Genomic DNA, 13,313 nt, shown 5'->3' on the forward strand with positions numbered 1-13,313 from the left:
TGCAATATTGCTGCTAAGGGTGGCCCAATCAGTTATTAGGATTAGGGGGCAAACACTTTTTCACACCACTGTACCAGTAATTCCTTAAATTATGTTCATAGTTAAGTCTATAACTTCCATTTTTTCAAACAGTAATGATTAATTAAATATTCTCTTATGTATAACAAGGAATTATATTCCATCAATATGCTTATTTGTGCATAGCAACAAAATGTTTAATTTCCCTGTTGATCAAAAGGGGAAGTAACATTTTTGTTGTTGGACTACTGTCTCTCAGGTGGCCTCATCTCTTAACAGGGAAGCCGATATAACTTCTGACATTTTTTGAAAAAGTAATCATTTTGCACAAGAGACTATAAATAAAAGAAGATATTTTTGACAGTACTTTAAGGATGGTAGAAGCTCAAAATTTATCTTTGTTGGAAGTACAAGATTTAACAGAGTACTGTTATCCTGAATCAAATGTTTCATGTGTAAAAATTTCTCATAGTGTGGCAACTAAAACTGTCTTTTATTCAATAGTGGTGTTTGCAATAGTCTTTACAATTGTTGGTAATGCTGTGGTCATTATCTCTATAGCTCATTTCAAACAACTTCACACACCAACAAACATTTTGGTGATGTCTCTGGCTCTGGTAGATCTACTTTTGGGATTGACCGTCATGCCTTTCAGCATGGTTAGGAGTGTGGATGGCTGCTGGTACTTTGGAGAGGAATTCTGCTATTGGGATTCTATTTTTGACTCTGTCTTCACTGGTGCATCAATCTTTCACCTGATAGCTATTGCTATAGATCGAAATCAAGCTGTGTGCTATCCCCTTCAGTACCCTACAAGAATCACTTTATCTGTTTCAGGTTTTATGGCAGCTCTGAGTTGGATTTTGGCTTCAGTGTATGCTTTCAGTACTGTTGGTATACAATCAAAGGAAGCAAACTTAGAAGATTATATTGCATCCATATATTGTTTTGGAAGTTGTGTGTTTTTGCTTAATGCAGTATGCGCTTCTATAAATACATTGCTTTCTTTTATGTTGCCAATCTGTATTATGATTGGTTTGTATGTGCAAATATTTTTGGTTTCAGAAAAGCATGCAAAGAAAATGGAGGGCACAAAAAAAAACAGACCTGATGTGACCTCAAACAAAATTTTACAAAAGGTGAAACATGAAAAAAAAGCTGCAAAAACGCTTGGCATTGTTGTAGGAGCCTTTATTTGTTGCTGGATGCCATTTTTTGTCACATCTGTACTTGATCCCTTCATTAACTTTGCTACCCCTTTAGTGCTTTCTAATGTATTTTTCTGGTTGGCTTACCTTAATTCAACATTCAACCCCATCATATATGGCCTTTTCTATCCATGGTTCAGAAAAACACTTTATCTCATTGTTACACTAAAGATTTTTGCTCCTAACTCCTCAGACATAAACGTTTATGCAGCTTAAAAATGTGTTCATGGTGCAAAATAGATATAAACAAATAATGGCATTGATCACATTTATTTTAATTCTAATATACAGTACCATGAAAAAGCATTTGCTAATATTTTCTGCATATTTAGCACACTAAAATGAGTCAGATCATCAAACTAATTGTAATATTACACAAATATAACCCAGTAAATACAAAATGCAGTTTTTAAATAATGATTTAAATTTTTTATGAAATAACTGCGCAAGCTTGCCTGGAGTTAACCTAAATTGCACCTACACCTAATAACTGGTTGTGCCACCCTTAGGAGCAACAACTGCAATCAAGTGTTTGAAATTTTGTTCCACTCTTCTATGTAGAATTGTTTGAATTCAGCCAAATTAAATGGTAATCAAGCAAGAGTGGCCTGTTTATTAATTAGACTTATGTCTGGACTTTGCCCATGCTAAAACATTATTTTTTTTATTTATTTATTTATTTATTTATTTTGAGCTATTCAGAGGTGGACTTGCTGGTGTGTTTTAGATCATTGTCCTGCTGCATAACCCACTTGAGCTTGAGGTCAAAAACTGATAGCCTTCAGGACTTTTTTGGTAGAGCACATTTCATAGATCCATTAATTATGGCACATCCTGAAACTGTAAAGCAGTCCCAGCCCATCACACTACCATCATCATGTTTAAACGCAGGTATGATGTTTTATTTTTTTTTTAATGCTTTGTTAATTTTCTGCCAGATGTAACAGGATTCACATCTTCCAAAAAGTTTAACTTTTGTTACATCAGTCCACAGAATATTGGTCCAAAACTCTTGGGCATGAACAAGATGTTTTTTTTTTTATTTGGCAAATGTGAGACGAGCCTTTGTGTTCTTTTTGTCAGCAATAGCTTTCACCATGCAGCTGCTTCATGCCTGCCATTTTTTATCGGTGAATCATGCACACTGACCTTAACTGTGGCAAGTAAGTGCCACTGTAACAAGATAATCAATGTGATTCGCTTTACTGGTCTGTGGTGTACGTGCCAGTGTTTTACAATAGATAAGGCCTTATTCCAAAACCATGTGCAAACACTCTACACTGTTCAGAATGGGCAGATCTGGTGGCATCTACTGTACAGCACAAAGTTCAAATTTTGGTTCAAAATTGTGGTTTCTTGGTGACGTTGCTGCAAAGGCAATCATGCGGATGTGCCGCACCTGGTGCCATCTCTATTTAAGGGCCCTGATACCTGCTGACATTATGTAAATATTAGGTAGCACTGTTGAGGTATAAGGTCTAAAGTTACAAAACAAGTGTGCATTAAGTTCTGAATAAAACAAAGACAAAGAGCATCAAGTTCAGGACAAAGCTTTCTTTGGTTTCCTTTTTAGTTTCCAATTAATAACCCCACGCTATCTCTAAACAGGACGGTCTTCCTGTGTGTGTTTCAAAAGCACGCTCACTATCTCCTACTGTATGTTGTTAACCCCCCGCACCCCCTACCTCTACTGCATTGTCTCAAAGGACCTTAATTTTAAAGTGATAAGAAGAGAATACTAAACAACTGGCTAGTGGAAATGTCAAAAGCACTGATGAGTGCATGTTGCAAATATCACCTTAATATTTAAATGTACCCATCTAAATGTTAAAATCTTAGTATATTGGGTAGTAATATCTCCACCAGTCTAACATTTTTAGCAATTATTTGTCAGAAAGGGATTTTTATCTGTATTTGAAGTTTCTTTTTATAATTCATACATCTGATTCATACATCTCGAGAATGTAAGATGAACCACATCAGGTTTTTTAAAATTATGTTTGTCTGTGTGTTTGTTTGTGCATCATGTAAAAACTACTGAAATAATTTCAATGGGGTTTTCACAGGGTATATTTGGCCAAGTTTAAGGTAACACATAGGCTTTGTTTCATCACAATTGCCCCAATTTAAATGGAAAATGATAAAAATCTTAAGCTGATTCCAAACAGATGGCATTGTAAATCTTTTCAAAACACGTTTGAGTGTGCAATTAAATTCCACATGAACAAAGTCATAAAATTTATAATTAATTCAAGTAAAGTAAAGGTTTTCTAGCCCTCCTGCTAAATGTGACCACTGCATATACATTTGACATATTTAGCAGCTAACATAAAATAACAATTCATTCTGATTATTTAAATAAATTAAAATCTAATCTCCATATTCCAATGGGAGTCAAAACTGTGGATCAAAAGGGGAAGGGTCTTTGTTGCTTTCGGAATATTATCTCCTAGACTGTATAACTAGACGGCTAAGCAAATATACAAATCAAAATCAGCATTTTGTCAATAAATCAATTTGTACTTTATACTGTACCCACTCACTCATTGAAGTTTATTGACTGTTGTACAAATTTTTGACTTAATTTGTTTAAAGGATGCAAAAAGCTTCAAATTCATCTTTACTGGATATAGAAGACTTGATAGAGTCCTGTTATCCTGAATCAAATCTCTCGTGTGAAGATTTCTCATAATGTTTCTGCTAGAGCAGTTATATATTCGTTACTGGTGTTTGCAACACTTGTAACAATTCTGGCGAATACAGTTAATAATAATAATAATAATAATAACATTAATAATAATACATTTTATGTAACGGCGCCTTTCATGGCACTCAGGGCACCTTACAGTCAAAGTATAAGTACATGGTTTAAAAACAAAACAGGAAGAAAACTGCATTACATAAAGACCTGTCTAAACAAACAGGTTTTTAGACGAGATTGAAAAACTGGGAGACTTGGACTGTTGCGGACCTTGACAGGAAGTCGATTCCATAAAGAAGGTGCCGCATAACCAAAAGCTCGAGACCCTATAGAAACTATCTGTGTACATGGACAAATGAGTGTAATTGCAGAAACAGACCTTACAGTAAATCACGCGACGGGATATGTACAGTAGGGCGAGCCGAGGGCGACAGTGGCAAGGAAAAACTCCCTGAGATGGTAATAGGAAGAAACCTTGAGAGGAACCAGACTCAACAGGGAACCCATCCTCATTTGGGTGAAACAGAAAGCAGTAAATGATCTGCATTTATACAGTGTGTAGGGTGGGAGGCAGTTCAGCTATAATAGCTGAATATTATAATATAATATGATATTCACAATCTCTCCTCTGAACATGTCCAAACCACCTCAATCTGGCCTTTCTAACTTTATTTCCATAACATGGGTTGTCCTTCTGATGAACTCATTCTTGATCCTATCCATCCTTGTCACTCCCAAAGAGAATGTCAACATCTTCAGCTCTGCCACCTCTAGCTCTGCCTCCTGTCTTTTCTTCAGTGCCACTGTCTCTAAGCTGTAGAGCATTGCTGGTCTCACCACTGTCCTGTACACCTTTTCTTTTATTCTCACTGATACTCTTTTATTGCACAACACACCTGACACTTTTCTCCTCAAATTGCAACCTGCCTGTACCCGCCTCCTAACTTCCTTTGAACACTCCATTGCTCTGGACCGTTAAGCCTAATTACTTAAAATCTTGCACCTTCTTTACCTCTGCTCCCTGTCAACTTACCGTTCCTCTTGGGTTCCTTTCATTTAGACACATGTATTCTGTCTTACTGCGGCTAACCTTCATTTCTCTGCTTTCCAGAGCATACCTCCACCACTCCAATTTTTCCTCCACCTGTTCCCTGCTCTTGCTGCACAGCACAATGTCATCTGCAAACATCATAGACCATGGAGACTCCTGTCTTACCTTACTGTATCTGTCATCCTGTCCATCACCAGAGCAAACACAAAGGGGCTTAGAGCTGATCCTTGATGCAGACCCACCTCCACCTTGAACTCTTCTGTCAGCGTAGCATGCAAGTCCTCATATGCTCTTTGTTTGGCCTTTGCCACATCTACCTTGACCTTACGCTGCATCTCCCTGTACTCCTGTCTACTCCCTTCACTCCTGGACATTCTCATTCCACCACCAAGTCTCCTTGTCCACTTGTCCCTTACCTGATGATACACCAAGTACCCTCCTAACTGTCTCCCTGATCACATTGGCTGTAGTTTTCCAGTCAACTGAAAGCACCTCCTGACCACCTATAGCCTGTCTCAACTTCTCCCTAAATGCTACACAACATTCTTCCTTTCTCAGCTTCCACCACTTTGTCCTCTGTTCTACCTTTGTCCTCTTCACCTTCCTCACCACCAGGGTTATTTTACACACCACCATCCTGTGTTGTCTGTCTACACTCCCCCCTACCAACACTTGTCACTGATCTTTTTCAGATTACAACGTCAACACAAGACATAGTCCACCTGAGTGCTTCTGCCTTCAATCTTATATCACAGCCTATGTTCCTGCCTCTTCTGGAAGAAAGTATTAACTACTGCCATTTCAATCCTCTTTGCAAAGTCCACTACCCTCTGTCCTTTAACATTCCTGTCCTGAAGACGTAAACGGTTGATATTCCTAATATAGAAAAATGGAGAGCGGGTAACACTATTACTATGGGCTTCAAATGAAAGTGTTTGATTACCTACCTTACCTAATGTTGATTTTGTGCCCACAAGAAGAATTTCAGTTTTACTATTGTTCAATTTGACAAAATTGCTTGAAAACCAAACCTTTGACTTTTCAAGGCACTCAACAAGAGAAGAAGGGAGAGACATCATGGAAGGTTTAGAAGAGAGATAAAGTTGGGTATTGTCTGCATAATAGTGAAATTGAATGTCATATTTCCTAAATATGCTCCCTATTGGAGGAAGATGGATAAGAAGCAGGAGAGGTCCTAGCACGAAGCCCTGAGGGACACCAGTGACAACTGGAGTAGTAGTTGATTGAAATTGTTTAATTTGTACAAATTGCGTGCAATCAGAAAAATTGGAATGAAACCAAAAATGGGCTATACCAGTAACACTGATAGATTCCAATCTGTGAAAGCTCAATCGGCTTTGAGATATTGTTAATAAGAGAGAAAAGTGATTTAGTGTTTTGCGCATCAGATCCTATAAGACCAGCATAGTAGTTCATTCTTGCAGTGGAAAGTGCGGTCTTAAGGCATAGTCGTTCCAAACGACGACCCTTGACCTTAAGATGGCGAAGTTCACAAGTAAACCAGGGGGCAGAATTGACAAACCAGACCTTCCTGGTTTTCAATGGAGCACAAACATCAAGGATGATTTTTAAATGATCATTGTAGTGCTGAAATAAATCATCGGGAGTCGAAGGGTAGTTGATAGATGGTAAAAAGTGTAGACAAACATTCTGAGAGCACTGAAACATCAATGTTCTTAATATTGTAAAAAAGTCATGGTATGGTTCAAATTGGGCTTGAATATAGATAGAACAACATTAAAAGACACCAACATGTGATCAGACAGTGATAAATCTGTAATATTGAAATGATCAGGGATGACGCCAGAGCAGCAGACCAAGTTCAATGTATGACCTTTGGAGTGAGTAGGCGCTTTGATAAATTGCTGCAGTCCAAAACTATCCAAACATGTTAAAAAATTAGTTGAAAAGGAGCTTTCTGAATAGTCTATATGGATATTGAAATTACCAACCAACACCACATTAGGGGACAAAGAGCAATGAGAAGTTAAAAATGTAGAAAATTCCTGCAGAAATGCAGGAGTGGCCTTTGGAGTTCTGTACACCACATGAAGAATGGTAGGAACAACTCCATTAATTTGCACTGCAGCCGATTCAAATGATGTGTATTCAATTTCAGGAATGGTTACAACTTTCCATTTCGCCTTATGCAATATTGCAATGCCCCCGCTCCGGCCAACAGTTCGTGATTTACTAGTAAAGACATATCCAGAAGGAGTAGAATGATTTAAATGAAAAAAGTCATTTTTTTTGTTGCCAGGTCTCTGTTAAACAAAGAAAATCGAACTTATGATCCATCAGCAGGTCATAAACTAAAGGCCCCTTGTTGGTCAGTGAACATAGATTCCACAGTCTGAATGAAAGATCGTTCTTATCGGTATTTGTGGAAATCACCTTACTGAGCCTTACTAGCAGACTAGGATCAGCAGTACGAGTTTAAAGACCAAAAAGACCAGTTGTCATCATCTTTATAGATCATTTTGAAGAGCTTCACACACCTACAAACATTTTGGTGATGTCTCTGGCTCTAGTGGATCTGCTTCAGGTACTCAGAGGACTGTGGATGGGTGTTGGTACTTTGAAGAAGAATTCTGCCTTTGGCATTCCACTTTTGACTTTCTGTTCACTGGTGCATCAATCTTTCCCCTGATTTCTATTGCTGCAGATCGACATCAAGCTGTATGCTATCCACTTGACTAACCCTCACAAATAACTCTACCCATTGCTGGGCTTATACCAGCTCTGAGCTGGATTTTGGCTACAGTGTATGCTTTCAGTTCCATTGGTTTAAATGCCAAAATGAAAATATGAGAATATATTGTGTCTGTAAACTGTTTCGGAAATTGTTTACAGACACAATTTAGTTTAGTTTTAATAATTGAAGCATTTGCTTTTATATGTACATGTCTGTTCCCTTTCAAAGGCTACACTTGATGCTGCGTAAAAACGCTATGGAAACATCTTTTTGTGTTGCCGGTTGTAAAGCATGTGTGTATCAAACATGACAAATTATGGCCTATATAACCTCGGTCAGGTGACGTCATCTGATGAGACGCATCTGCAGGTTATAAATTGGAGTAAACCGGAAGCATGTATTAAAACGCATGTATTCGGCAGAGCTGTGAGAGACAGATTTAAAACTCCTATCTCTCAAGCACTCATTGGATTGGGAAATTCCTCTGTCCGCTCTCAAGCGTGCCCTGGCGCTTCTTGTAAATGGGCAAGGATAAACATCCTCTTTTGCTTTTGCGGAGATTGAAATAGCCTCCAAGCACTTAAAAAACATTTAACATTAGGTTCTATTGGGTGCCCGGGGGGCGGAGCCTCACGATGCTCTCTCCCTTTCCTTAGCAATCTCCATATGAGTTAACCCTTTCATGGAGTGAGCTATATTCATCCTGTGTTTTCCTGCCATCGACTTATTTATTTGTTTAAATATAGTTGATGGGGTTACAGTATCTTACAAAAGTGAGTACACCCCTCACATTTTTGTAAATATTTTCAAGGGACAACGCTAAATATATGAAACTCTAATAGAATGTAAAGTAATCAGTGTACAGCTTGTATAATGGTGTAAAGTTGATGTCCCCTCAAAATAACTTATCTCACAGCCATTAATGTCTGAACGGCTGGCAACAAAGGTGAGTACACCCCTAAATTAAAATGCCCAAATTGTGCCCAATTAGCCCTTTTCCCTTCACGTTGTCATGTCACTCATTAGTGTTACAAGGTCTCAGGTGTCCTTGGGGAGCAGGTGTGTTAAATTTGGTGTTATCGCTCTTACACTCTCATACTGGTCACTAGGCGTTTAACATGGCTACTCATGTCTTACAAAAAAGTGGTTCTCTGAGGAAAGAATTCTCTGAGGATCTGAAAAAGAATTATTGCTCTACACAAAGATGGCCTAGGCTATAAGAAGATTGCTAACACCCTGAAACTGAGCTGCAACACGGTGGTTAAGACCATACAGCGGTTTAAAAGGACAGGTTCCACTCAGAACAGGCCCCGCCATGGTAGACCAAAAAAGGTGAGTGTACGTGCTCAGCGTCATGTCCAGACATTGGCTTTTGAAAATAGATGCGTGAGTGCTGCCAGCATTGCTGCAGAGGTTGAAGGGATGGGGAGTCAGCCTGTCAGTGCTGAAACCATATGCCGCACACTGGATCAAATTGGTCTGCATGTCTGTCGTTCCAGAAGAAAGCCTCTTCTAAAGATGGTGCACAAGAAAGCCCACAAACAGTTTTCTGAAGACAAGCAGACTAAGGACATGGAATACTGGAACCACGTCCTGTGGTCCGATGAGACCAAGATAAACTTATTTGGTTCAGATGGTGTCAAGCGTGTGTGGCGGTGAACAGGTGAGGAGTACAAAGACAGATGTGTCTTGCCTACAGTCAAGCATGGTGGTGAGTGTCATGGTTTGGGACTGCATGAGTGCTGCCGGGACTGGGGAACTACAGTTCATTAAGGGGACCATGAAGGCCAACATGTACTGTGCCATACTGAAGAGCATGATCCCCTGCCTTTGGAAACTGGGCCGTAGAGCAGTATTCCAACATGATAATATACAAATACACTTTGATGACAACCACTGCCTTGCTGAAGAAACTGAGGGTAAAGGTGCTGAACTGGCCAAGCATGTCTCCAGACCTAATCCCTAATGAGCATCTGTGGGGCACCGTCAAACGGAAGGTGGAGAAGCGCAAGGTGTCTAATATTCACCAGCTTCGTGCCGTGATCAAGGAGGAGTGGAAGAGGATTCCCGTGGCAAACTGTGAATCTCTAGTGAACTCCATGCCTAAGAGCGTTAAGGCAGTGCTGAAAAATAATGGTGGCCACACAAAATATTGACACTGGGCACAGTTTGAACATTTTCATTTAGGGGTGTACTCACTTTTGTTGGCAGCAGTTCAGACATTAATGGCTGTGTGTTGAGTTATTTTGAGGGGACATCAACTTTACATCATTATACAAGCTAGAGTTAGATAGACATAGAGTTTTATATCTTTAGCGTTGTTCCTTGAAAAGATATAATAAAATATTTACAAAATGTGAGGGGTGTACTCACTTTTGTGAGATACTGTTTATGATGACGCCCAAATATAAGAGACGCTTCCAGGCTATCTCTCTCCTGGGACATCATCCTTTCTGAAAAGCTAATACCTTCTTTCAAGCTGTGTAGACTTTCATCTTCCCTGGAAAGAAAAGATTTTCAGGCAGCAGGTCAGGTTGGTGCTCCATTGCCCACCATGGCGATTTTGCAGGCCTACCAGGCTGACCTGCTGAGAGCCTTGAGCACTGGCGGGGCTCTTTAAGATAGGGCGTATTGGACACAAATTTCTCTTCATGCAACAAAGCAGACGGCTCGTGCTATCGGCCGTTTTATGGCTGCGTTGGTTTCCCCAGAGAGGCACTTGTGGCTGAATCTCAGGGGCATCAAGGATAAGAATTGTGCATTCCTCCTTGATGCCCCTATCTTGCCTTCCAGCCTGTTTGGCGATATCGTTAACTCGGTCGCCACTAGGTTCATGAAGCAAAGTTATATGAACAAGCCTTCGGGAAATTCCTTCCCTGCCATGGTCAAGAGTCGGGACTGTCGGCCACCGAGTCTCGACCGGGTCTGACTCTTGCGAGGCGTGAATCACAAGGAGAGTGTTTTTGAGCCGAGCACCCCCTCGTAAAGACTGGAGTGCGCCGCGCTTCAAAATCCGCCTTAAAAGAGGTCAGACTGGAATATTGTCTTCCTTACAAAGAAAGAGGTTCATGTGCCCAGGACCTTGGGAGTGGCCCCCCAATAAAAAGAGGCACGGAGAATTCCTTTCAAGAATGAAGTGTTCTCCCTGGCACCCCCAGGAGGATGGTGTTCTTGCTCCGCCACCACTGGTGTTTCGGGCAACACCAGTCTCCAATAAAGTGTTAGTTCTTTGTTTTTTTCTTGCCATGTTTCAGGATGCCGAACACCTAACATCCCCCCATTTAACCAAGCTGCGGAGACTTTTGCCCCTTTCTGAAAAACTGGCAATGTGAAAGCTACTGCCAAGTATATCTCCTTGGGTACTAAGCACTGTAGACAGAAACTACAGGATTCAGTTCTCACATCACCCACCGCATTTCAACGGCGTGGTCTCTACTTCCATGAAACCGGAAGCTGACACAAGTTGCGGGGGAATGGGGCCATGAAACATGTTCCCCTACCAGACAGAGAGTCAGGCTACTACAGTCGGTATTTCTTGGTTCCCAAGAGGAACGGTGGGCTGCGTCAAATTTTTAGATTTTCGCGGGCTGTACCGCTATCTAAAAAAAAATAAAAATACAGCTTAAAAATGTTGACTGTCAAAGTGATTGCTCTTAAATCCTACCAAGAGATTGATTTGTGACAACCGATCTGATGGACGCATAATTTCATATGGAAATATTGCCACAACACAGGAGGTTCCTGAGGTTCGCGATCGGGGGCGAAGCTTACCAGTATCCGATCCTTCCATTTGGTCTAGCTCTCTCTCACCCGCACATACACAAAATGCATAGATGTAGTTCTGGCTCTTACGACTTCAGAGCATCTGTATTTGAATTACATGACTGGCTGGCCCAGTCTCAGTAGCTAGCGCTTCAACATCAGCATGTCGTCCTAGCTCATCTTTGTTTTTTAGGATTGAGACCCAACGCCACAAAAAGCGTGCTCTTTTCTGTTCAGAGGACAACATATTTGGGTGTCACATGGGATTCGATCATAAGCGGGCACAGCTGTCTCCCGCTCGTGTCAAATCTATTCTCAACACCCTCTAGGAAATCAAGCTAGACCAGAAAGTGACTGTTCATCATTTTCAGAGATCTTATCTCTCATGCCAGCTGTATTCATGGTGACACCTTTGGGCCTTCTGCACATGAGAGCATTTCAGATGTGGCTAAGAACCAGGGGATTTCACTCGAGGGCCAATCCCTAATAAGGGTTACGCGCCAGGGGCTTCGTACCCTTCCTATGTCGTTCAGACCCCGGTTTCTGACTCTGGGTCTCACTCTAAGTTCGTCTTGTCGTCTCAGATGCTAACGACAGACGCTTCCCTGACGGGCTGGGGTGCGGTCTAAGATGACCGTCCAGCCCTAGTGAGCTGGAGAGGCCATCTTATCGCGCGGCACATCAATTGCCTCGAAATGATGGCGGTATTTCTGGCCCTAAAGCACTTCCTCCAGAAGTTGAGAGGCTATCATGTCCTAGTGCGGGTGGACAACACTACGGCAGTCTCATATATTAATTGCCAGGGCGGATTGTGCTTGTGCCGCTAAATAAGCTAGCGCACCAGGTTCCTGTCCCTCAGGGCGATTTACATTCCAGGGCATATGAATGTGGGAGCAGTTGTACTGTCCAGTCAAGCTCTGACACATGGGGAATGAGAACCCCACCCTAAAGTAGTCGGTCAATTTGGAAGAGATTTCATGTAGCAGAGGTGGACCTCTTTGCCTCGCAAGAACAGCAAATGTCAATTTTACTACTCTCTGACTCTTTCAGTTCCCCTAGGTCTGGACGCCTTGGCGTAGGGGTCCGTTAACAGTGTTTGCGCCTCTTATTGATAGCGCCCTGTCGGCCGACCCGAGTGTGGTTCTCGGATCCAGTATCTCTTCTCGACGGCTCACCATGGTGATTCCAGTAAAAAGGGATCTTCTATCTCAGGTGCAGGGGACAATATTTCATTCCCGGCCCGAGCTTTGGAACCTTCATGTTTGGCCCCTGGATGGGACCAACTAAGTCAAGCTGGTTTTCCGGCCAGCGTAACTGAGACTATTCTATGTGCTAGGGCTCCCTCCACTAGAAGAGCTTATGCCCTCAAATGGAATGTATTTGAAAGTTGGTGCATGACGAAGCAGGTAGACCCAGGCCACTGCGGAATTGGTTCAGTGCTGGAGTTTCTGCAGGCAAAGTTGTCCTCAGGCTTGTGCCCTAGTACTTTCAGGACATACGTAGCTGCTAGTTCAGCCTGTCCCATTCTGATTGATGTGGTTATTGTGGGAAAACACCCTTTAGATGCCCGTTTCATTCATGGAGCTAAATGGTTGAGGCCACCCACTAGAGCCACGGTCCCTTCATGGGATTTATCTATTGTGCTCGAAGGTCTAATTGACACCCCTTTCGAACCACTAGAGTCAGCGCCTGCTTAAGATGTTTTTTCTGATGGCCTTTACCTCTTTGAAGAGGTTTGAAGATCTGCACGCCTTGTCAGTCTCCCCATCCTGCCTAGACTTTGCCCATGGGCTAGTCAAGGCCATTTTGTATCCTTACCAAACAATCTTCCAAAAGTTCCAATCTCAACCATGCACC

General features: G+C 41.4%; 1 protein-coding gene across 1 annotated transcript; it reads left to right on the plus strand.

The window, feature by feature from the left end:
• The first annotated feature begins 392 nt into the window (after window positions 1-392).
• LOC128514388 (trace amine-associated receptor 13c-like) lies at window positions 393-1,442 on the plus strand. Its single transcript, XM_053488230.1, has one exon. It carries the CDS (start codon window positions 393-395, stop codon window positions 1,440-1,442), a length of 1,050 nt encoding a protein of 349 aa, XP_053344205.1.
• The last annotated feature ends 11,871 nt before the right edge of the window (window positions 1,443-13,313 follow it).

This window comes from Clarias gariepinus, chromosome 2, assembly GCF_024256425.1.
Source record: "Clarias gariepinus isolate MV-2021 ecotype Netherlands chromosome 2, CGAR_prim_01v2, whole genome shotgun sequence".
In the NCBI taxonomy this organism is placed as follows: Eukaryota; Metazoa; Chordata; class Actinopteri; order Siluriformes; family Clariidae; genus Clarias; species Clarias gariepinus.